At 35.4% G+C, this 26,457-nt stretch overlaps 1 protein-coding gene across 3 annotated transcripts; it reads left to right on the top strand.

The window, feature by feature from the left end:
• The first annotated feature begins 60 nt into the window (after positions 1-60).
• Positions 61-25,364, top strand: LOC123718944 (heterogeneous nuclear ribonucleoprotein U-like protein 1). Of its 3 annotated transcripts, none has more exons than XM_045675965.1 (28): positions 61-341; positions 1,678-1,808; positions 2,216-2,370; positions 3,215-3,258; positions 3,432-3,943; positions 4,082-4,219; positions 4,587-4,697; positions 5,729-5,819; positions 6,481-6,617; positions 7,111-7,219; positions 10,889-11,001; positions 12,175-12,332; positions 13,363-13,519; positions 13,602-13,751; positions 14,902-14,992; positions 15,067-15,142; positions 15,438-15,558; positions 17,180-17,302; positions 17,825-17,953; positions 18,262-18,430; positions 18,614-18,856; positions 19,040-19,181; positions 19,449-19,711; positions 19,898-20,013; positions 20,218-20,335; positions 21,318-21,508; positions 23,441-23,533; positions 24,068-25,364. In XM_045675965.1, exons 1-28 carry the CDS (start codon positions 212-214, stop codon positions 24,134-24,136), a joined length of 4,080 nt encoding a protein of 1,359 aa, XP_045531921.1. In that variant the 5' UTR covers positions 61-211; the 3' UTR covers positions 24,137-25,364. The 3 variants fall into 3 exon arrangements, with proteins under 3 accessions (XP_045531921.1, XP_045531930.1, XP_045531914.1); XM_045675974.1 differs by having other exon boundaries at positions 19,037-19,181; positions 23,444-23,533; XM_045675958.1 differs by having other exon boundaries at positions 19,037-19,181.
• Positions 25,365-26,457: the final 1,093 nt, after the last annotated feature.

The following is a 26,457-nucleotide window of genomic DNA, read 5'->3' as shown; positions in this document are numbered from 1 at the left end:
CTATAATCTGTTAGACCTTCAGTTGGGATTATGAAACGCCGCCAGTCGCCATTTTGGCAGCCATATTGTATTGTAATAAACTTGGCGCTATCGTACGCTGTTTTTGTTCCTAATAATTTTTACAAGTAATGTCTGATTTCTTGTACATTTGTTTGTTTTAATGTGATCTATTGTATTTGGAGTCAGTGAGTTAGATATTAAATAAGTTACAATGGATCCCGCTAAAATGAAAGTGGTTGATCTGAGATCGGAGCTTGGCGCACTTGGTTTGGATACCAAAGGCAACAAGCCGGCTTTGGTTGAAAGGTTAAGGAAGGCACTAGAAGCAAAAACTGGAAAAAGTATGCATTTATTGGTTTTACTCTGACTCTTAAAGTGTATGTTATAAGTAGAAAAAACTAATGCGAACGTTGTACTGCACGTGTAAATTGACGCTTGGCAATATTTTATTTGGTTAGGTATCTTGGTCGTATTTAACAATTTTAATATGGTGCCTGACAATAATAACAGACGTGTTCAATTTATCATTTAGACCAAAATTTATAAATATTACTGGGAGAAATACCTTGTGTTAGGTTTTTAACTCATTTGAAAATTATAAATGTTTGCTATTTAAATTCCAAGTACAAACTTTACTAAAACAATGTCATAAATTTAGATTTTATTTTAAATTAATTTACAAAAATAAGTAAGGGTTGGTGTTTATTTTAATTATATATTTATAGTATAATAGAAAATAAACTACATTTTTTAGATATAGTAGATTTCCTTTATTGTTTGTTATTATTTTTAAATTCATCACCAAGTACTTTCAGAATATTAACATATAACCTTTCATGGTAAGATTCAGAACTCACTCAAATGATAATTTACAATTAATCAAAATACTTGTTCATTCATGATTGATTTGCCCCTGTAGCATAAAAGTTATTAAATAAACTTTCTTAGCTAAATTAACATTTATTATAATTTGAATTTAATCATGAAAAAGACAATATGAATTTGAATGAACTAATTTGTCATTCAGTTTTTATTGAAACCATAGAGAGGCTGAGAAAAATACCTTTTGAACGGCTATGTATTATTATTAAACTTATAATTATTTACATAATTCTAAATTTAAATTTTTGAAAATTTTCGCGTGCTTTTTAGAGAGGCTTCTACTCACCATATCAGTGTAGTTAAAAATATTTGTATATTCATAGAAACACATTACAACAGGCAACTAAATTTGCTAACTTTTTAAGAAAACCTGAAACTAAGGTGCTGAGCCATTATCATTAAAAATATTTAAGTTATGAGATTTATTTCTAAAGATTTTCAAAGTGGTCAAGTAGTGGTATTTCCAGACAATTCATACAATAAAGTATAATGGTGTAGCTTAGTTTTACAAAATAGTAAAACTGTTATCAGTAACATAACCATGTTTATTAAAGTTTGAGTTTCTAATAACTGATAAGAAATGCTTGAAATGGTTTTGTCACAGGTAAATGTAGTTTACGTGTACAAGTTATATCTTTTAAGAGAATTTTAATATCATTTTTCTTGTTTGATTTTTCTGAAAGTGTTCATGTTGTATTTTTTAATAATTTATTAAAAGAGAAAGCATGAAGAATTCATTGTATAATAAAAGTTCAGTTTTATTTGAATATGGACTCTGACTTTAAGTTTTTTTAGATTTTCCAGATACATCTATTCTAGACACATCTACAGAGGATGCAGACGAGGTGGCTACACCTCGAAAACCAGGATTGAGGACTACTAGACGTAGTTCTTCATCACGGCTTACTGGTAGCACTCCTGCAAAGGTATCAAATTACTTTTTTTAAACTAACCTACACTAGCTGTTCCTTTCATAAAAATCATACTTATTTTTACTTATTTACATTAAACTTGACAATTTTGTGATGGAGTTATTTTAATACTGTGTTTCTGTTTAATCTTTCAAAAAATTATGTTCTATCACATTTTTATTTTTGATCTGACTATCTAAAACAAAAATATTTTTATTTAAAAAGGCCTGAGAATAATATGTTCCACCAATTTAAAAATCTAACAACCTCTACAAATTTATCAACAGGACAAGTATAGATTTTTTGTGTTCATAGATTATTTGGTATCATATAGAATTGATAATCATAAACAGATTTCATTCATAGGGAAACTGTAGAACTAAATAAAGTATTTGTATAAAGAAATACAATAAATTACTTAGGTTGCAAGACAAGAGCCACCTGAGGTTATACCAGAAAAAGAAGAGAAAGAGGCATCCCCTCCACCTAAAGAAAGTCCTCCGCAGGTAAAACCAATTGTTAAATCTCCCGAACCTGAGGAACCACCACAACCAGAGACTATGGACCAGGATGACAAGTAAGCGACAATGAGTGTTGATTAATATATTTTGTTATATTAATATAAAAAATGAAATTATTTAAAATTCTAATTATTGAGGCTTAAGCTATGATTTAGATAGAAGTATGACCTTACTCTAATTAGTCAAAATTTTGTATGGTAACATCGGGTTTCCAGGGAAAGCACCTTATTTTCTTACAAACTTGTATAAATAAATAGGGTTGTCACAAATATAATATAATTTTTATTTAAGTTTAGTTAGAGCATAGGGGTAGTTCAAGTATTTACGCATTATAAGGCCTCCCATGATTTTCTTATTTGCTAATTACGTCAACAGTAATTATTTACTATGCTTGAAAACAAAATACATTTTCGAGCATTCCTTCAAAAAATATATTTATATACTATTATTTTTGAGAGCTTTGCTAATTTTTGAGCTCATTTAACATTAGCTCGAACGGTGAAGGAAAACATCGTGAGGAAACCGGCTTGCCTTAGACCCAAAAAGTCGACGGTGTGTGTCAGGCACAGAAGGCTGTTCACCAACTGGCCTATTCAATTCACAAAACGATTATGAAACAGATACAGAAATCTGAAGCCCAGACCTAAAAGGTTGTAGCGCCATTGATTTATTTTTGCTGACAAGAGGGGGGGGGGGGGGAGTTGAAGTAATACTGCTTACGTAATACTTGAACGGCCCCACAGCCATTGTTTAGTCGTGCGATTGTCAATAGATACAAATTCCTCGCTGTATAACTTGTTTACACTAAAAAAGAGTATGCCAGTATAAACAGTGTAACTAGATTGTTTTAGTTGGATAGTATAAAGAAATATTTAGTCTAACTTGAGTTTTTATTTGCAGCAGTCAATCATCACCTCCATCAAAGGAAGAAGATTCTGAACCAGGTAAATTTCTTAATAGTTTCACTGTCCCTAACATTGCTTTTAATGGTAGCTTTTATTAATTCTATATTTATTTAAGTCTTTACAAAAGCTAAGGTACTTTAATGAACAATTCTAAGTGAGACTGTAAAGGTATTTCTTGCTGAATCTTATAATATTTCTTAATCTTCCTTCAGCTGAATCTATGGATGTTGATCAGAAACAAGAACCTAGCATTGATGATCATAAAGGTGATGGTGATGATGAAAATGATGAAAGTGCTAAAAAGAAGCAAGTAGAAAATGAGGACAAAAGAGATGATAACAGAAAACAAGAGGACAGAGAAGATAAGGATAGGAGAGATGATGACAGAGAAGATAAGGGTAGAAGAGATTATGACAGAGAAGATAAGGTCAGAAGAAATGATGACAGAGAAGATAAGGGTAGAAGAGATGATGACAGAGAAGATAAGGTTAGAAGAGATGATGACAGAGAAGATAAGGGTAGAAGAGATGATGACAGAGAAGATAAGGGTAGACGAAATGTTGACAGAGAGGATAAAGGTAGAAGAAATGATGACAGAGAAGATAAGGGTAGAAGAGATGATGACAGAGGAGATAAGGGTAGAAGAGATGATGACAGAGGAGATAAGGATAGAGATGAAGACAGAGAAGATTCGGATAGAAGAGATGAAGATAGACGAGACGAGGTAAATTTATACTTATTATTGTAATGTTTAATCAAAAAGTCTTTACTGTACAACTTGCAGTTTACTAATGTTTTTTTAGAATTCGAAGCTAAAACCTTGAAATAGAGGAGCTCTATAAACCTATAATTATATTTATAGAGACGAGAAATGGAGTTAACCGAAGAAGAAGAATGGGACTTGCTCAATGAGAAGCTGATCGTCAAGGAGAAAGAACGAATTGAGCGGGAGAAGAAACAGGAAGAGGAAGATGCTAAGAGATTTGAGGAGCTGAGTGAGGTAACATAAAAACTAAATCAATTTGCACTGTTTTAACCAAGAACTATTTTCTGTCTCTTTCTGTCAAAGTGTTTTTATACTGTGATTAATAGAGACAGATTGCTGTATTTTATGAAGAAGGGGTTATTACTGTAAGCTAGTTAATGTCGCCACTTTAGGAATATAACACTTTATATAGGCATACCATTACTTTTTTTTAGTATCCCTAGCAAACAAAAGATATTAAAAACATATAATAAAAAACATATGTTGTATGTTGTCATTGTGACTAATGAATTTTTGGTCCTTGCAGTCCGGACTTCATTATTTATTACATATTATAACTATTAGACACGTCAAAATTGACGAAACCAAAATATGGTTCTAGGACCCGATAAAGCTTCAGCGTTTGAAACGAAAATTCGAAAGAAAAGCACGTTGGAGCAACTACTATAGAACTATTGAAGCTACCAACGACATACTGACGCCACCTGTTGAGGTAATTTATAAATGTTTATATTACGCACCACTACTATGTGGAACCAGGTTCTTAGGATCGAACTTAGGGTCCTTCAAGAAAAGAGCGTACCAATTCTTGAAAGGCCGGCAACGCACTTGCGAGCCTTCTGTCATTGTGAGTGTCCATGGGCGGCGGTATGTATCGCTTAACATCAGGTGAGCCTCTTGTACGTTTGCCTTCTATTACATAAAAAAAATATAACAATGTAAACATAGTCTCTTCTGTGCATTTTATGGCTTTATAGAGAATTGTCGTTAAAAGGAGGGAAGAAAAACGTATAGATAATCCAAGACTCCTACTTATTAGTCATGGTCAACAACAGCTTACATGTGCACATCCCAGTTAGAACGAACGAATTTCTTAGAAAATTCGTGTGTATCATACATAGCCGATAGTCTAGTGTATTCCAGGCTAGGATAATAAAGCGACAAAAGAACGTACACAGCTGCGCAGTTTAACCAATTGCAGCAACTTAAAAAGTACTTTATTACACAATTGTTGTCGTTATTGATAGGGGGTGTAATGCTATGTATAGTGTATCATTATATGGAAGCCAAGCTTCCGACAAGCGACCAATCAAAGCCAATTTCGACGCTTTAGAGAATTCGTCGTTAAATCGATGGCGTATAAGTAATATCTGAATTTAAGATTACTTTATGATATTCTTTTATCAGGTTTATTTCTCGAAGTGACAGATCGCCTATATATATGATAAATAAAATTCTAAAATCTATCACAAATACATTTTCCTTTACTTTATGTAATATATAAATCGAGGTATTTTTTCCTGTTTGTGTTTGTTATGTTTGTCTATTAAATCGTATTTTTCTTATGCTTCAGTAAGTTTTTGAAAATAAAAAAAAATAACTCCATAAAACTAGGTTTTACAATTGACTTAATATGTAATATTGCTTCTTTTATTAAGATCCTAATTATTTAATTTCGACAAATAGAAACAGATAGGATTTAAAAAAAAACAATTAACAAGAGTTTCTTGTTTTGTGTTCCAGCCTGTTCCCATGCTGCAAAAGAAGGAAGTAGAGGAGCCTGAAAAACCAGTTGAACCTGAACTCAATGATAATAAAGTCACCCTATCTTGGTGTAAGTTGAGCTTTTGAAGTATTATTTTATAATAACATAGTTTTTAATTCTCAAGTTAATGTAACTGGATTCTCTCAAGCCATATATAAAAAAATTATTCTAGGTGCAGTTATAAAAATGTATTTAGACTTTTTAATTCGATCTTTAATTCGAACATCTAAAGAACTCTTCGAGCATACAGACGTCACTATTACCGTATCCGTACAACTGAGCGTTTTAAGGCAGTTTTTGCCACGCACCACCACTATGTGGAACCAACTGCCCACTGAAGTACTTTCGAACCAATTCGACTTAGGGTCCTTCAGGAAAAGAGCGTACCAATTCTTGAAAGGTCGACAACGCACTTGCGAGCCTTCTGGCAATGTGTCCATGGGTGGGCGGTATCACTCGACATCAGATGAGCCTCCTGCCTGTTTGCCTCCTATTACATAAAAAAAAACTGTTAATACATATTGAAATATGTAATTTTAGTATGAAATATCAATTTCTAACCAAAAGAAAAATAAAGAAGCTAAAACTTTTCTAAAATTACTTCACTACCGTCAAGTCTTGGAACGTCCGCACGGGGCAAGACGACTCAAAGGAATGTGTCACTCCTCGTCTCGCTTTATATACGTTGGGCAGTCCTACCCTCTTTTATAATGTTTATTGTTTTGCACAGATGACAGCGACCTTAACCAATACATGGATCTGCCTGAGCTTAATTCGGTGGTGGCGTTGAGTGAAGGCGCGTTCGCCTACGCATGGGCGGGCGTACGCGCCACGCACGGAGTACAGGATCAACGTGTTTGCTTCGAGGTAAATATGGCATAGGAAAGCTAGATTTAATTCTCAAAGTGATTGTGGCTTAAATAGTTGATAAAAAAAATGCCACAGAAAGTTTTTGCCCCCTATGTATTTGATGGTATGTTAACCTTTCTTTACAGTTATTAACAATTACAGTAGTAAAAAATCTGTGTTTTTTAAATATGAAGAATTCGGGGACAGGTTAATTTTTTTTTTTGCTTTAATAAAAATTCATTTATCACAAAATGAACAATTGAAGCGGTATTAATGTTCTTCAATTCCTGTATTTTTGTGTGTTCTAATATGTAAACCTACTAACCCTTAGATTAAAGTTATTAAGTTGTAATTACTTATATAGTTATGGAACCACGTTTTCCGAAATATTTATTTATTAAACAATTTTTATTTTATTTTTAAAATCTCTGGAGTATGATTGTTTTATACTCGCGGTGTTCTGATGTTCCCAATATTTTAAACTTATTTATAGTTAATATAATGGTTCCAGGTGCGCGTTGGTTCAGTGGTGACTACCAACGAGGTGGCAGACAAGGAGACAATGCCGATAAACGGTTTGAGAATCGGCTGGTCAACTGACGACTCGAATTTACATCTTGGTTAGTATAAAAACTAATAAAAATATTCATCTGTAGTTAAAAGTTTTTACTTATATAAACTCAATATTTCTTTAAGTAAAAACTATATATACTATCTTTTTTTTATATTGAACATAATTTCTATATACAGTCAAAACCTGATATAGCGACATTGAAGGGACGGTATACTTGCCGACGTTATATCCGATAGTTGTTATAAGCAATACATAAGTATATACAAATACAGTAGTTATATTAGTTGTGTAGTTATATTATCATAGGTATCTTATCTAGAATAGGTTATGTATGTGAACTTGTTGTCAAATCAAATGTCAGAAAAGAAATGGAAATATTTATTAAGAAATAATTAGAATACAAAATGTACTTAGCTACTTACAGTACAGGTTATAAGACTACACTAGTTTTTAAAGTAATCAGTCATTTTAGTCTGTTTTTTTTTTAGCCTAGTCTCATACTCCTCAAGGTATGAGTATCATCAGTATTAAACTGGTCGTTAAAGGCAACAAATTTTTGCAAAACTGTTATAGCGTTAAGAGCCTCGAAAATTGTTGACGGCTGAAACTGTTCTTCTGGGTCTTGCTGGTCTTCGTTTTCGTCGTCAGTGTTATGATTGTTACTTTCAGCTTCTGCAAGAATTTCTTCCTCAGTAGCAAAGGCGCACACGGCGACACTGTCATCTATTCCAATAAATTCCTCTATCTCAATTCTTTGTTCTGTAGCAGTAGATCTTTGCAACTGAGCAACCAATTCAGCAAGTGCTACGTTGTCATCTTCATCTGTAGATTGTATCATTCTTGCTAGCGGAATATCATCGTCGTTCTCCGCTTGTGATGGAGAGAGATCTTTGAAACCTGCATGGCGAAAGCAGTTGGCTATAGTGTCTGTGTGACCTTTTCCCAAGTTTCCGATATCATTAGAATTGCATCCAGAACACTAAGACTTTTAGTATCTTTGCTGTTTTCAATATTCTGTATCATTTGTAGCACTTGAAGTTTTCTGTATTGTGTTTTTAAAGCTTTTATCACTCCTTGGTCCATGGGCTGTAAAACAGAGGTGACATTGGGCGGTAAAAACACAAGCTTTATGCATTTCAGATTGGAGACTACAGAATGAGCGGGACAGTTGTCTACTAGGAGAAGTATTTTGTTTCCTCCAGACTGCAATTCTGCATCCCAGCTACGCAGCCATTTTTCAAAAATTTGCGATGTCATCCAGGACCTAGTGTTATTTTCATAAGTTACAGGCAAAGATTGAATGTTCTTAAAGCAACGCGGTTTTTTAGCTTTTCCTATTACCAAAAGTTTTCTTTTACATGAACCAGTCATGTTTGCCGCAACCAATACTGTAATTCTTGTTTTGGACAACTTTCCGCCCTTGCATTCCTCGCCTTTGAATTTAAGTGTTTTGTCAGGGGTTAAATTGTAAAACAATCCTGTTTCATCAGCATTAAAGATTTCCTCTGGTGTGTATCCTTCGCATAGTGCAGGCCACTTATGAGAGAGCCACTCTTCAGACACTCCTTTAGGAACGCCAGCCGCTTCACCGCAAACTTTTCCTGCCGCAATATTATGTCGAGCACGAAAACGTTGTACCCAAGACGACGAACACTTAAAATTTTCCTTAGCCATAAGACGAGCAAAGTCATTGGCTTTTTGTTTCAGAATCAGACCACTTATTGTGACGTTGTTTGCCCTCTGAAGTTTAAACCATGTTAATAAAATATCTTCTATAACTTTATGTTTACTTGTCCTTTAAGTTTTAAAGAGTTGTTTTCGAAAATAACTTTTATTTTATCTCTATTCTTCCAAATCGTTGATATCGTAGAGTGCGAAACTCCACATTCCGTTGCAATTTCACTATTTGACTCGCCATTTTCTAATCTCCATATGACATGAGATTTTTCTTCAATAGAAAACACTTTCCTCTTTTTTTGCGACATGATAACGCATAAATGCACGGTCTAATTAAAACCAACACTTATAAATCAAGCTGTTACTCACGCAGTCATTTAGCGCACTAAACAATTGGTGTAAGATATGCAAGGTCAAATGGCCGGGAAGAGGTTCGGATGAGGTGGGAGAAAGTGCGTAGGTAATAATACGCCTAAATATTCCTTCAATGCTTATCAATAAGATTTAAAATCGTCCGTATTGTTTTGTTTTGCTGGGACAAGAAGCGGTTGGTCGTTATAGTCGATGAATATCGATAAAGTTTCGTCGTTGTAAGCGATATGTCGCTGTATCCGATGTTGTTATAGGCGGTATGTTTGCTGAATAGTTTACTAGAGATTCGGGTGGGACCTTACAATCTGGCTGTAATAACCGATCGGTCGTTGTAAACGATGTCGTTATAATCGATTTCGACTGTACTTATTATTTATTTAAAAAATTGTCAAAAATTATTGCTTTAACTAAATCTCATATATCTTATTTCATCACAATGTTGACATTGTGGTGTTGCCTTTCTAAAAAATAAATGACATCGTTTTCTTTATTAAATTATTTCTGACACATTCTTTGCAATTTTGCGTAAAGAATCCATTTTTCATCACAGGTAATGATTCGGTTTAAAATACCTTCATTATTGTGCCGGTTCAGTAATATAACGCAGCAGTCGACCCGCGTTTGCCGGATTGCTTCAGTCAATTCGTGAGGTACCCACCTTTCAAGCTTTTTAATCTTCCCAATTTGCTTGAAGTGAATTAAAACAGTTTTATGACTAACACCGCAGCCTGCAGCTAACTCGGACGTGGTTTGCGATGGATCCGCTTCCACAATAGCCTTCAATACTTCATTATCAACTTGGGTCTCAGGCCGTCCACGGGGCTTGTTCTGCAGGTCGAAATGTCCAGAACGAAAACGTTGGAACCAAAAACGAACTGTGTTTTCTTTTGCAACATGACCGCCATACACATCATTCACCATTCGAGTCGTTTCCGCAGCACTAGTGCCACGGCGGAACTTGTACTCGTAAATAATGCGATACTTTAAGTTTTCCATTTTGTAAAATGAGTGACGCAAACAGAAAAAAACAAATGAATGACGGTAATCGAAGCACAAATACATGAGTAAATAGCTGTACAAATTTGAATTTGAAATTCCTTACCAAGGCCACTTTGACCTCAAATACCTCCTATTTGAGGTCAAAGTGGCCAGTACGACAAAACGCCAATTTCATATGTAAGGACCTAATAGTTATATAGAAACAGGTCTTTACTACTAAAAATATGTTGGAAATATCATATGTACATACTTTTAAAAAAAATGTTCAAAATAATGTAACATTTCTAACAACAACCGGAGATAGTTCAAACGCACACTTTAGGATTATAAAAAATAAATCAATGGCGCTACAACCTTTTAGATCTGGGCCTTAGATTTCTGTATCTGTTTCATGATCGTTTGTGAATTGAATAGGCAAGTAGGTGATCAGCCTTCTGTGCCTGACGCACGCCGTCAACTTTTTAGGTCTAAAGCAAGCCGGTTTCCTCACGATGTTTTCCTTCACCGTTCGAGCTAATGTTAAATACGCACATATTAAGAAAATCCATTGATTTTCACAGCCGTGGATCGAACCTACGACCTCAGGGATGAGAGTCGCACTCTAAACCCACTAGGCCAACACTGCTCTAAGGATTATACCTAGACTAATACGGCTTAATGTTTCCAGGTGATGGCGAATTCAGTTACGGCTACGAAAGTACCGGTCGTTCATTTAACGCTGGCGAATTTAAAGAGTACGGGAAAACGTTCACCGAAAAGGACATCATTGGGGCCTATGTCGTGAGTTATTCTTTGAATTGTATGAATATTTTTGAAAAATACAACATTTGTATCGTATATCGAAATCATCTTCTATTCATCTCGATATGACTTAGTTTCAGAGAAATGTGTGGACAAACAAACATACAAAATATTATTCTTGGAAGCCTAAATTGATAATAGTTTTTGTTGTACAGTTTCAGGGGTTATTTTATATTGATCTTGTAGTGTTAGAGATTTTGGTATTTCAGTTATAGCTCCCTAAATTTGGGGGCCCCCTAAATAACGTTGGCATCACTGACTGTCCAACGTACTACTGATATATATAAATACGTATAAACATTGACAATTGACATCGTGGTGTTGCCTTTCGAAAAAAATAAATGACATCGTTGCCTTTATGAAATTTTTCTGACACATATTTGCAATTTTGCATAGAGTAATTATACAAATTTTATTGTTCTAACTAAATTTCATTTATCTTATTTCATCACAATGTAAACACAATTTGTGTGAAAGAGACGAAAATAGGTAAAATATAATTATTAACTAAATTTACACTCGATTTCTTTCCGATAACTTAATCCTTGTAAAGCAAGTAGTATAATAAATATATAGTTAGTTAGTAAGAAGTTAGTTAGTTAGTAGTTAGTAAGAAAAAAATTATTACATATATAAAAGACTAATTTATTTTAGCCTGTGTTTTATTTTTAAGTGTTGCGTATAATATGTAGCACTTTTTAAAGCGCAGGTAAATAAAAATTTGTATTTACTCTCCTTTATTTTGTATTAATTGAGATCGCAAGCAAATTAACATAACTTTTAACAGAAACATCGCTTTTATACCTATAGTGTTAGTCATTCAAAATATCTTTACCTAGCCTTTATTTTATTAGTGTATTCAAGGCTCACAAATCCGTAATTTATGGTAGGAGACTATAAAGAATGACACATTTGGGGCTAATTTTGTTATTACAATCTTTGGTTAGTAATTTGAAATGAAACGGTCCGATTAGGTAATGTCGGATTTGAGGGTGTATAGAGCAGATATCATTGGTAAATATTGATTAAAATTTGATTGCCATACGTAAAAATTTACGACTTAGCGCGGATAATAGGGACATGTCCATATTGTTAAAGCAGAAATCTGGTTGTTTAAAAAAAAAAAAGTTTATGTGTTTCTTTGTGTTATAGGATCTCCAATCGAACCCGTGTAAGATATTCTACACTTTGAACGGCGTAGAGCTCGGCAATGCCTTTGAGTTCGACAAAGAGAAGTTGGGCGGTAGAGCGCTTTACCCTCACGTACTCACCAAGAACATGTGCTATAAAATCAACATGGGATATGAAAGGTACGTAAATTTCATGATTGTCTTTGGTTAACATAGCTTTTACACATTGAAAGAAAACAATTTTTTTACCGGATTTAAGCTATTTGTATTATTATAAACTTATAATTATTTACATAATTTTAAATTACAATTTTTCCAATATATAATTGGATTGGGAAATAAATACAGATAACACAACTTTCTCTACAGCTGTGATACTTTTGATATTCACCACCTTTTGTCTTCAGTCACCGTGACCACGCACGCTGTAAAGCACGCGAAACGTCGGAAAAATTAAAATTTAAAATAATGGAAATAATTATAAGTTTATAATAATACAAATAGCTTAAATCCGGTTAAAAAAATTTTATCTTTCAATTTTATGATTTCCAAATATTAATAACAAGACCAGTTTTATTACTTAGTTTACAAATAAAGTCTAAGGCCGTTTGTCCACCGCCGCCGTCACCGGGACTTCACCGAAAACGAGATGACGGCGCCGATTTAGCGATACATACATTTAATATGGCCATGTGTCCACTGCACGCCCGGCACCTGAGCGCCGTCATTCCGGCCGCCCAGATCTCGAGTAGATATCGGCGTGACCGCTAGAACTCGGCCGGGTTTTTATGCCGGCTATATAAAACACGCTGCTCCTATTTCACCATGCCTCTGCCTGATAGAGGACAAATCTTTGTTTTTATTTTATTATTATTTATTACTTAAGATGTCATATGGAACACGGTGTAATGGTTGCAGCTCCTTTCAAACGTTGCGTAATAAAAAACTTGGCGATTAAAAACTAGAACTGAGCTACTGAGATATCGGCGCGGTGGACACACGATCGCCGTCACGTCATTTTAAACTCGGCCCGAAATAATCTCGTTTTCGGTGACGTCCCGGTGACTACGGCGGTGGACAAATGGCCTAAGGCATCATTTTATTTATTTATTTATGTTTGCAAAGGAAAGTTATATTATAAGAACTTGTATACCGAAACAGTATATTACTTCAGAACAAAAAAATGACAAGATTATGTATTTTTTTCCAGATATAACCTTTTAACTCGTACTAAAATAGTGCGCAAACGCATCGAGATACCGATTGCTGAGGTATTAGAAGAGAGGAGAAAAAAGGAGGAAGAAATCAAGAAGAAGAAGGAAGAGCAAATTAAAAAGAGACAGGAAAGGCAAAAGAAAAGGCGAGAGGTATGTTTTATCTTATTTTATTTATTGAACGATGTTTAAATAATATATTTGTATACTAATAAAATGTAATCAATTAAATCAGGAAAGGGAGAAAACAGAACGCGAGAAAAAAGAGAAAGAGGCGTCAGAAAAGAAAAATGAAGGAGAGAAAACTGATGTAGCGATGGAAACAGATGCGGATGGAAAAGAGATGGAGGAAGACAAGAAAGAAGAGACCAAGGATGAGTCTATGGTAAGTTTAAATTCTATTTTATTTTTGTGAGTAACGTTTATGTGTCGCAGTAAAGTATTAAATCATAGAGTTAATTGAATCTCTAGACAGTTAATTAAAAATAAAGTAAATGTAAATTATGACATTAATTTTTTAGCTTTTTAAAACGTAATTTAACAGAGGAGTCGTTTAGCCTGAGTTTGAGAGACAATCTATGTATTACCCTGTCTCTATGTAAAATAGTTGTGTATTTTTTGTGCTCAACGCAATGAGACAGGCAAATTAATATTTTGTATTTACTCTCGTGCGTTATATAACGTTTGAGATCGCAAGCAGAATAACATTTGCAAACCTTTACACTCAACAGTAGTTAATCGTTTTGCACCACCATGTATTTATTGAAAGCCACTAGTTTTTATCTCGTGAACCTGATGAGGTTGAAGAAATAAAATAAAAACCAGTGGCGCTACAACATTTTTAGGTCTGGCCCTCAGATTTCTGTATTTGTTTCATGATCATTTGTCAATCTAATAGATTGATCGATGTTTTTATTTATTACAGAAATACATATATTATTTACAGACTATGCTAATACGATAATGTCGAGAAACATAACATAAAATATAGTGAAATACATATATAATATTAAACACATAATATACACAATATCGCTACGGTGAATTCACTCTGCGAACATATAAATATGTCGATAGTGTCGGAGACACTGTGGGTCTATGACAACCTCACGATGCCTTCGCCGTTCGAGCGAATGTTAAATACGTACAAAGTCAGAAAGTCAATTAGTGCAGAGCTGGTGGTCGAACTTACGACCTCAGAGATAAGAAAATAAATAATAATGCAAAAAAGGAAAAGGGATAAAACACATCTGGGCCGTTGTTTAGTCTCGTCTAAATCTAAATGACGACCGAATTCGTACGTTGCGAACCGTCATTTCGATTGTAAGGTCTCTGATAACCCTGACAGTTTTCAAATTTTAACAAAAATTACAATTATTTAAACAAGATTTACGCTCCCACTGTTACCTAAAGGATGCAGATTAATATTATTTTAAATTTTGACTGAACTGAAAATATTAGTCGAAAGGTTTTTTTCGTAATATAGAAATCTATATAATTGCAGGAATTTACTAAAATTGTTTTATTCTTAACAGGAGAATGGTGAGAAAACCGAAGAAGCACCAGTAGAAGTGAAAACAGAGCCCAAAGATGATGCTAAAGACGGGGAGAGTAAAGAAGAACCAGGTTAGTTTTCATCTCTTAAAAACGCCTCTTAATATTTTTTTTGTAACTTCTTAATATTTATTATTTTATTTTAGGTGAAGCCGAAGAGATTTCAGAAGAGCAAGCGTTGGCTGGTGGCACTTTGGACAAGAGAGTCAAGTTTGTCTTTAGGTAGGCAAAATAACTAATATTTTCGTTTATTTTTTCGCAATTTTTTTTTCTTGTTATATTTTTTCTAATTTTAATTTTTCATCTAATTCAATCCATTGTTTTTATCTATTAAGTTTTATATGATTGTGTTCATTTGTTGTATTTTTTTAAATAGATATTTATTTATTAAAATATCGTTTGCGCTTCTTCACATTTGAGAGATGAGAATTAAGGATAAGGCCGCCAATTGTACTCTAAAAAATGTGTACAGAAATATTTTTTGTAAGCAACAGTGTAAAGAAATATTTCTGTACAGACACACAGTGGAAGAAGAATTGGACGGCGCAGAAGCCTGCCTCGTCCCTGGCTACGTATTGCTCGCCCAGGCAGATCTCGTGGAGGGACCGAGGCGACCCAACTCCATCGCGGAATGCGAGGTAACTATAACACGGATACAGTTTCAACACTACACACGACTACACTATTTTTGACTCTGGAATCAGGAATTCTTATTAAGAACTGAAAAGAACAATTCATACATTTTGAAACGTATAAGCGAACAAACTTTGTTTATATTCAATTATATTGACTGACGTAGTATCAAAGTTGGATGAGGAAATGTGCACGTGTTAGTAGCAATAATTTTCATGGTTATATTATTGAGAAATACAAGAAATTTTACTCCTCTGTTCTCTGTTCTCAGAACACACATCTCCGCTAACTATATATAGTTCTTAAGGTAGTTAAAATCTTCATTTAACATCTCCTACATGGTATACTGCTATACATATAATATGGCATGTGGAGGAAATTATAAAAAGATGCAGAAATGTGTCCACATAAATTTCATGAGAAACTTCCAGCTTCCGGGCAATTGCATTTCTTAGTATTTTGTAGTTGTATTGAGTAAGTAAAATGCCAGCAGCCACTCTTAGAGTGTCATTTTATACAGGTGATAAAAAGGATTGTATACAGAATGTATTAAAACCGCAAGATATAATCGACATTCTACAGGATTGTTGAGGAAAGTACGAGGGATCAGGCAGAACCGGAATTTTTCATATAAATATATGTTTAAACAATAATATGTATATAAAACTCCTACTAGGCCGGCTAGCTGCCCTCTGTACTCGTTGACGGGCGGACGACGTTACTTCGCGCCGTAAAAGGTACGATTTTGAAAAGCAATACAAATCTATGGATTTTTTCCCAAATGCCATTGAAGCGCCAATGTGTTTGCAGGATTGGGTTATTGCGAAATATACTTGTGTCTTTCAATGAGTACACGTGGTATAAGGGGGCTTCGACTGAACCAGTTGTGAGGCTGAATCAAACTAATTTTGGAGACTTAACGTTGTTAAAGTACATCTTTGACAAGCGTCGATATCTTACGATCTGAAAAGTGGTGCCAAAGTCGCGGGAACTAGCTAGTTCTTTTTGTAGACATTTTCTAATAAAATTTATTTGAAATCAACAATGCTTGTCACAAATGTTTTGTTGTATCGCATTTAATGACGCGGCCAATTGCTAGGTATTTACAGATGTGATACAAATGATACTCGCGATGTGTCTATGATGTTACTTTTCATTGATGTTTCTACAACGCAATACTACATTTTTATTCGTAATAAATTTACTTTATTTAGAATCTGGGAGCGAAGTACATTTGTCGAGATGTCTTAATTCTGTTGCTTTCGGTGGAAATAATGTTTTTATTGTCACGATAGAGCAAGACTAGAAAAAACTTAAGAATTGGTTAAAGATACTGAAAATATTGACTAGGTCCGTTAAGCGATTAACAGAGGCATATAACACTAGTACAAGAAGTGTCAAAATGGTTAAAAAAATCTCTTATATTAGAAAACAGTTTTCAGAAATTTTGAGTTCGAGACTCAAATGAAGATGCATGACTCTAGAAGAAGATTTTACGATTAACTGGATGGATAAGTTGCTTGATGTAATAAATACAAAGACGAGCCTACCACTTTTTACACCACTAAACAAACGTTATATTACAAATTATTTTAATATTCATTATTAATGAGATCAATATAACAGGTTATCCTAATGGTGGGCATGCCCGGTTCCGGCAAGACCTACTGGGCCAGGAAACATTGTGAAGAGAATCCTGACAAGAGGTACAACATCCTCTCCACCGGAACTCTCTTCGATAAGATGAAGGTATGTCCGTTTACAACTAAAACACACTACAGACACACATTTTATCAAGGCAAAACTGAGGTTTGCTCACTTGTTTGGATATCAGGATTTTGGTCTAAATTTTAAAGGTTTAATACTTATTTCGTATAGCGAATGTACAGTTCCGGTATTCAAATATTTCAGAGTACAATATTTATTTATCCACACGCAACACTACACAAACTAATATCCCTCTCTTTCAGCATCAGGTTTTAGATGTACAAAGAATTGCGTTGAGCCACGAAACCTATACTAATGTACGTCTGTGTTTTCAACAGGGTGCAATATCTGCATATAAAAACAAAATTGTTATTTAGTACTCGTTGACCGTTAGCGGTCCTTATAAATGATACCAGAACCAGTTTGAAGAGGTAGGATTCGTGTCGAGCCAACATGGAACAACTGGTATCGTTAAATTTTATCAATGCCTTAGCACGTAAGCGCTAGCACTTAAGTAGGCTCCCGAGTTACGTATTAGGGATTGTATGGATGTGTCGTACTCAGGTGGACTGTAAGCCCTTCCGCACGAGCTACGAAGGTCGCTGGGACGCCATGGTGTCTAAGTGCGCCAAATGCGTCCTTAAGTTGTTGGAGATGGCGAAGGGCCGTCGCCGAAACTTTATCTTGGATCAGGTGAGGTTCGCTCCCGTACTTGTCGCGTTTTCTTTTTGGGCAACACTATCAGGACAATTGAGATCGTTCTCCGGTTTATTTTATTATTTACATTTTAAGATAGCTGGCGATTTACACCGATTTTATAATGTGATTTTACGTGTTACTAATGTTTTCTATTTAGCGCCGTCTCTTCGTGTCGAGGTACGTGGTAGTAGATAAGTAAACGGGCGGAAAGCAGATCTCTATTGAGCTTGTTATAGGCTGCCCGGTGAACATGTGTATAATGGTGAAATGTTTGTTCCACATTACGGCGGTATATTTGTTAGACGAACGTATACCCGTCGGCCCAACGTCGCAAGTTGAGGGAATTCGAGGGTTATAGAAGAGTCGCGGTGGTGATCGTCCCCGAAGCCTCTGTCCTCGCGGAGAGACAGGCATCCAGAGAAACCACGGACGGCAAGGAGGTGCCCGATCCTGCCGTCATCGACATGAAAGGTTCGGACGAACGAACGATTATTATGACCGAGCGCTTCCCGATTTTGCCGTTCGGCACGAAATTGTGTTGCACTTTTTCATTTAATTTCCCCTAATTAACGATGTCAAGTCTCGAAATTTTCGCGCTGAACGGTCTCCTGCAACCCAAACGCGTCGGAAGTTATATTATTGCTGTCTTTCCAGCGAACTTCACGTTGCCTGAGAAGGGCACGTTCGTAGACGACGTCATATATGCGGAGCTGGACGAAGAGGGGGCCAAGAAGGTGATAGAAGAGTACCTCAAGGAGGCGAAGGCGGCCGGTGTCGTCAAGGAGAGAGAAAAGAGAGAGAGATCTGCCGCGCGAGAGACGCAGTCGGCGAGACCGCGTTCAGACGACAGAAGAAGAGACAGGGACGACAAGAGACGAGACGGTGGACGAGATAGAGGTTACTATAACGAATATGTTTTTAGCAATCTAGTAATTCTTATTTAATGTCAATACAACAAAATAAAGCCGTTCTGACTGCTTCGTGCTTTGTGACCACTGAAAGCCTATATCTGTTATATTAAGATTATAAACATAAAGATTTTGCAGACAAATTACTTACTAAAACCTATAATTGTAGCAGACCGTTGGAGTAGTGGTGGCAGCCGTTGGGGACCAGGCGCAGGAATGGGAGGAGGACCCCCGGGTGGTATGGGCGGCAGAGGTGGTGGACGCTGGGGCCCTCCCGGAGGAGGCCCACGCGACAGGAATTGGCCACAGCCACGGTATTACACAATTTATACATCTATATAAATTGAGGTGTTCCTGTATTCTATATTCAATGTTGCTTCTAATGAGTATCACATGTTGAAGAACAGGTATATCAATTATTTGTATTTACTCTCATTTATTTTGTGATAATTGAGATCGCAAGCAAATGTACATATTTTTTTAGAACTTAAATTGGATAGTTCTTATGGTGCACGAACATCTTAAGTACATTGGTCCTGGACTTAAAATTATCATTTGATTATATACTGTTTTTATTCCAGAAACGACTTCGGTCGCGAGCGTGAATTCCGCGGTCGAGGCCCAGGCGGCCCACCGGGGCCGATGGGCGGAATGGGCCATATGGGTCCAGGTGGTCCCCGCCAGGACCGTGGGCCCCGGGGTCCCATGGACAGAGGCTTTGGGCGAGATCGCTCACAGAACAACAGACCGCCCCCGAACCAACAGGACAAGAGACCTGGCCCCGGGGGACCCGGCGGTCCCGGCGCACTTGTCGGACCCGCTGGTCCTCCTGGCCCCGGACCTGGTATGTAATAATAGATACTAACGCTAGATTCAACAATCATATACATACAAATACTGATAATCATATAATAAAATTAAAGAAAATGTTCATATTCTAATCAGGCGATATATAAAATTTAAAGACTTCTCTTCTATTCTTCAATATGACTATTACAATAGATTTAAGATGCAACACATTTTATTTCAGTGGGCGCATCTAACAGCGGCCCATCAGGGTCCTGGCAGCGCGGTTCGGCGCCGAACCAGCGAGGGACCAACAGACCTGCGCAGAGTAGGCCCAATCCCAACAACCAAAATCAGAAGGTCTGACACTTTTTACTATTACACTGTTTGTTGTATTGGATACAATATACAATTATAATTTTTTTACTAAAGCGAGCTTTCGTCTCTTTCTGTTAAATTGTTTGTATACTTCAGTTAAGACAGCGCAAAATATATTTAATTATTTTATTGATGAATTAAGTTAATTTTCTTTGCCTAATTTTTTATAATAAATAATATTTCTAGGACTCTGGCAACAATCAAATGGCGAATCAGAATCAGTCACAGAACCAGCAAGCATGGAATCAGTGGAGCGGGGCTTGGGGTGGCTGGGGAGGAGGCAATTGGGGCAATCAGAACCAAGGTACTTTTAGATCTTACTTTTTCGATGTAGCTCACTTAGTTTTATTAAAAAAAAATTGAAGTGATAACTTCTTATGGGAGGGTAATCGCTTCGTTACGTAACGCGTTACGGCGCCATTCTGTCTAGCTACCCTTTCACGCATACGGCGGTTGGTACGCTCCTCTCTCACTCTAAGCCGCAGCTACCCATGTAGATTTGAATACCAATAAAATCAAGGAAAATATCTGTAAACTATGGACTAACTAACTGCCCCCGCGAACTTCGTTTCTCCTTAATGTGGTTTTAGTTAGCCTTAATACCGTGACACGAAAGAATAATTTCACTGTATTATCGTCACTATATTTTGAATTTGATTTACACTTCGGTCTAAGTAACACGTGGTTGGCTATGATAACACCGAAAATTAAAAAAGTAGAAATAATTGAATTTCACGGTATTTCGTTTACTACAAAATAAATTTAATTTATACTTTAGCCTCAATAACACATGGTAATCATGTTATTGAATTGTAGCTTACATGACACGTTTGTCGGTTTACCATAGCAGTGCCATCTATTGATTACTTACTCAATCCAGTCGAAAAGTATCGACATCTGTTGGAATCTTTTGGAGTTAACAGATAATTGTGACGGTCACTTAATTATAGACAAATAATTTGCAATAAAATAAAATTGCGACTATAATTAAAGATCTAAGCTATCCTATCTCTTAAGTTGGACCAGACTGCTCACGGTGTGCCAATTTAATTTAAAATCGTTAAGTAGTTTAGGAGTCCATCGCGGACAAACATCGTGACAGGAGATTTATATATGTTAAGATGTGTCGAACAAATGTCATATTTATATCAATTTGAATTAAAACTAAAGACTTTCTATTTCAAACATGTCGATTTTGTTTATATTATTTTTATTAAATCTTTACCTCTATGCAGCACCATCCATAAATAAACATAGATAAGACATTTAAAGATAAACTCTCTCAGGTTGGGGCAACTGGGGTAACTGGGGCTGGGGCAACAACCAACCGAACAATGCCGGCGGGCAGCAGGGCAACGCGGGCAAGGGCAGCGGCCAAAACAACGCGCAGGGCCAGAACTCGCAGTGGGGCGGCTACACGGCCCAGCAGTGGTACCAGTGGCAGCAATGGCAGCAACAACAGCAGGGCTGGCCGGGGGTAACTAACTTCTTAGTTAACAACATTTTTAAACAACTTCAAAGAAAACCACTGTATTACTGCGACGTGAAATCATTATTTATACTTTTGGTCAGCTTACAGGAGTTATTAAAAATATTATATTATAGTTACTAAAACAATATGTTTTATTAAAATATGAAAATTAATCAAAGTTAAGCGGCTAAAAGAATTTAAAAAATGTAATGCCAAGGTACACATGTAAGTATAATTAGTCATTTATGTGCCTGATTATACAAACAATAACAACTTCTTAAACATTAAACCTCTTTACAGTATAGCTGATAGATTATCGTAGTGCTATTTGTTCAAATAATGCTGGCTGGCCATTTAATTAGGGACACTGAGATATTGCGTTCTATTTTCAAAATTTGAATCTCAATACTTTTTACTTCTTCTCTTATTGTTTCGTGGTAGTTTTGGCGGCAATCCCGATATTTATTTTAAGTTTTGAAAAATATTTTTAAGAAAAATGGGTAAAAATAAAAGTTGCGATCCAACACTACGAAAAATTATCATGAAGTTTGTTGTCGAGCATGGTTGGCCATACCGAAGGATAGCAGAACATTTAAATTGTTCAAAAACTATGGTATACAATGCAGTGCAACATGTCAGACTTTTGTCAGACAGAGATTTAAATGTGCCCAGAACAAAAAGATCGAGAAAAACAACTCCGCAAGAAGATAGAATGATAACCAGGTTACCTAAGAAAGATCCGTTTCTAGGCTCTATTTTAATTAAACACGAAGTGTTTGGGACAGACGAAAGAGAGTCTCAGCGACGACCGTTCGACGACGTCTGATAGAAGCAGGGTTGTTCGGAAGAGTGGCTCGCAAAGTACCGTTGTTGAAGAAAGAACATAGAAATGCTGGTTTGGCGTTTGCACGTAAATATGGACATTGGACCTACGCCCAATGGCAACATGTATTATTCTCTGACGAGACCAAGGTTAATTTGATTTCTTCAGATGGAAGGCAATACGTACGGTCCAGTAAAAGCGGAAATGAATCCAAGATTCACAAAAAAGCAGGTGAAACATGGCGGTGGAAACATTAAAATGTGGGGTTCATTTTCTCGACGTGGAGTGTAATTTAGACCAACATCAATACAAGGCAATATTGGAGGATATCGATGCTTCCCTATGCTGAGGAGCATCTCCCTAGTATATGGACGTTTCAGCATGATAACGACCCGAAACATACCGCCCGTTCAGTCAAGTCGTTTCTTACCAGTCAGTCAGTATCGGTGTTAGATTGGCCAGCAAATAGCCCGGACCTTAACCCAATCGAGCACCTTTGGCACGAAATCAAGAAAAAAGTAGCCACTTATCGTACCACAACTTTAGATGAACTTAATGAAGCTTTTTGTGAGGCATGGGCAAACATTCCTGTCGAAACAAGCCAGAAACTGATAATGTCTATGCCACATCGGTGTCAAGCGGTAATTACTAACAAAGGTTTTGCTACTGGGTACTGATTTTACACGTAATAAAATGGGCCTGTTAAAGATATTATAATACTGCAGATTATTAGTTTTGTTTAACTCTATTTTTCATTATAGTTTACTGTCCTTAATTAAATGTCCAGCTACAGAATTATACCTTAAAATTGAATACATATTCAACGTTTGATATTAAATACTTTTTTCTATTTATTTATTCTTTTATTTACAGCCATTTAAAGCATAACAATCGGACCAAATTATGCAAATAATAGTTACTGAGAAATCAATAGGGTTTTATATTTGTATGTACATAACCGGTTATTGTTCTTCACTATCTTTCATGTCCCTAATTAGTTGACCACAACTGTATATGACATAATATACACTTAAGTCAAGACGGCGCTTTTACTTACAATTAAAAGTTTTATTTTGAATATGTAGTTTATATGATCATAATTTATTTCTATGCAGCAGTACAACACTGGTGGTCAGACGGGATCTGGTGGCAACCAGCAAGGTGCATCGGCGGCTGATCAGGCGCAGGCGTGGGCACAGTATTACCAGGTAAAAATTATATTAATTTATACTGAGGTCAAATCGCCAATCGTCAACCTATGTACCAAGGTAAATGACATAAATGCAGCGGGTAACACACTAATATAAGTGGATACTTTTTTTTTCTTCTCTTTATTATCCGAAATAATATAATCATATAATTGCATATAAAAGTAGTTTTTTAATTTACTGTTTATGTCATCTCTTAAAAAGGGCTCGACTAGAAGACATTTATTTACTTTTTCTGTTATCTGCAATATTTTGCAGTGTTTAGAAATTCCTCTTTCTTCATTAACTTAAAAGACGACTACACTTATTTTAATGATTTTCATTGAAAAGGAATTTACAGATGATTGCTCTAAATAATCTCTGTTATCTTATCTCAATGTCTTTGTTAACGGGAAATTTCTAGACAAACATACATACAAAATTTAGCATATGTATAGATTATTATAAGGTCTTATTTCAACAATAAAAGTCAAACTGATAGAGGAAAAAATCTCCCTAGATGCACTGGTATATATTTAATTGATGTATTTTCAGAATTATGGCGCGGGTAATGCAGCGGGCAACAACACAAACGCGACGGGGGCGATTGACAATAAAAAGTAGATTTATTTTAATGAAACGTTTACGTACCAAAAACGGGCAGACGACGCATGATTGAATCAATTTTAACGAGATTTCTCATTTTTATGCACTGCACATAGATTTAAATTATGTCTGTCTGTCATTCAGAATTTCTCACGTAATGTTTTGCTTATACGTAAGTGAGCGTTTTTGTTATTCACAAATATTAGTTTTAAACAAAAATTCCACATTTAAGATATCTGTAACTTGTTTATGGATTTTTCAATAATTTTGTTGTGTAAATATTTTTGTCTCCAAACTTTCAAAATACTAATATTTATACTTATTACTTCTGGCTTTATTTACATTTTTATATGTTGGTTGCATAGGTCCCAAAGTCGCGATTATAATAGACAATGATTTCTCTACTGAAATTGTCTATGAATAGATAAAAAAAGGTCGAAAGTGCCTTTGACGAATTGTTCTGCAACAAATTGGCTTTCATTCAGTTTTAATTCGCATTGAATGTGATTGTTTAATCACATTACTTTCCGAATGGATCTATATATTAAGCGGAAAGCTAGTTTTAACATATAGCCTGCGTGGGTACTCTGTAACTTCAAGTTTTTTGTACCACGCCATCCCAAGTCTGCATCTGTGCTACGGATATTGAAAAAACCGTATCTAAATGTGGTACTAAAGTTTTTGAAGTAGGCTGATTTCACAGTTACAGAGTACCAGTCCTGGCGCCATGTTTTTGTTTCTTTTGTCGGAATTCGAATTTTTCAAGTAAATGTAAAAATAACTTTTTTGTATTATAAGACTATACACGAATGAAATAGGTTTTAAGATTCATATAAAACATCATTTGTTAAAGTTAACAGGATTTTTATTTCTATTCTCGTATTCTTCGCTCAGAATAGATTATGAAATATCTCAATTTAAGTTGTATTATTATTTTCAATAAAGTTATGGATATGGTTACTTCGAAAAAAGGGCGAAGGTCTATCAATACTTACATATGGCAATTAAGATTTTGTTTGGTTTAAGTATGCTTGGGGAGTTATTCTTCATATTCTAGTTAACAGGTCAATATGACAGTGACAGGTTTGACAGTTGACAATTGTCGATTAAAATAAGAATATGAAGGTATGGTGAATATGGTGGTGAGAATATGAGTGTAGAGAAGCCAAAGCTTCACGTGTGTATGTACAAAAGTAGTCTTAAGTTTCTCGTCAACACATTGATGCAATTTGATTAAATTTATTGACAAAAACTTGTTTATTTTAAACATCCTCTTCCTTTGCTTAAATCCTTACTTTAGCGATATCAAACATCTGTAGAAGCACTGCTTTTATAAAAATACTCTCGCTCGCATAAAAAGTTATAAATCATGACATATGATTTTTCTAGTCCAATAAACGAAAATTTATCATTCAAAATGGTTGATTGATGTCACTTTCTATTGAAGACAATGCTTCAGAAATATTTGAATTACCATTTTGCACAGCATTAATAGCATTGGCGCGAGCAGACTATCCGAAAGAGACTTCAGGACTCTATTTGCATTTCAATGCTCTGTCAAAATTTTCTATCGTTTTTTCGAAACCGAGAATTTTTTTTTTAAATTTTGTACAAATTGAAAGAATGTTGCTACGTCAGTAACACAACACACTCAGCATGAATACCCACTAAATTGTTGTTATATATTGTGCATTATGGTCATCCATAGGCAAAAATCTCTAAATAGGCTGGTCAACCTGGGACAGATCTGGCGTAGAATCTACGCTAATAGAGTAGTAGGTACTTGGCTGATTTATGTTCTTTTCTATTTATGAGCTTTCAAAACTTGCTGTCCAACTAAATTAATAAATTCATTACAAATATTAGCCGATAAATATGATGTAATTCCTTTTCCACGATTTCCGCAGGTTTGTATGTGATCAGCAAGCAAAGGATCCTATTCACTAAGTAGTCCTAACCATCCCAAATAATTCCCATTATTTTGCGATTCTAATGTCTCATTATCACCACGAAAAGCAAGAAGACCTCTTGAAGCCAAAATTTTCACTACTGCAAAAATCCTCCTAAGCACATTCTTCCATTAGTTAATTTCTGTATTATATTGGGACAGCAACTCAATATTAATTCGTCCAGTAGATTTCATTCATGCAACATAAATTTCCTGTGCTGTAAACTGTTCTCATGCTCTATCAATATGTTACTTATATGCTTCCAATCTTTATATCCATTAGGCGAACTTAAATTATGTCCTGTACCAGCAGTGGTATTAAATAGACGGCAGCAATAACAGTATACAGATCCCCGAGCCCGAGCCATTTTCTTTCTAAAGAGTCACCATT

This window comes from Pieris brassicae, chromosome 2, assembly GCF_905147105.1.
Source record: "Pieris brassicae chromosome 2, ilPieBrab1.1, whole genome shotgun sequence".
Classification (NCBI taxonomy): domain Eukaryota; kingdom Metazoa; phylum Arthropoda; class Insecta; order Lepidoptera; family Pieridae; genus Pieris; species Pieris brassicae.
Note: the sequence above shows the minus strand (reverse complement) of the source record. Positions and strands in the feature narration are given on the sequence as shown.

Coding starts and splice junctions, on each gene's coding strand:
- LOC123718944 (XM_045675958.1), top strand. CDS start 212: ATGGATCCCGCTAAAATGAAAGTGGTTGATCTGAGATCGGAGCTTGGC. Junction 3,944..4,081: donor ATGAAGATAGACGAGACGAG/GTAAATTTATAC, acceptor TTATATTTATAG/AGACGAGAAATGGAGTTAAC. Junction 7,220..10,888: donor CGACTCGAATTTACATCTTG/GTTAGTATAAAA, acceptor TAATGTTTCCAG/GTGATGGCGAATTCAGTTAC.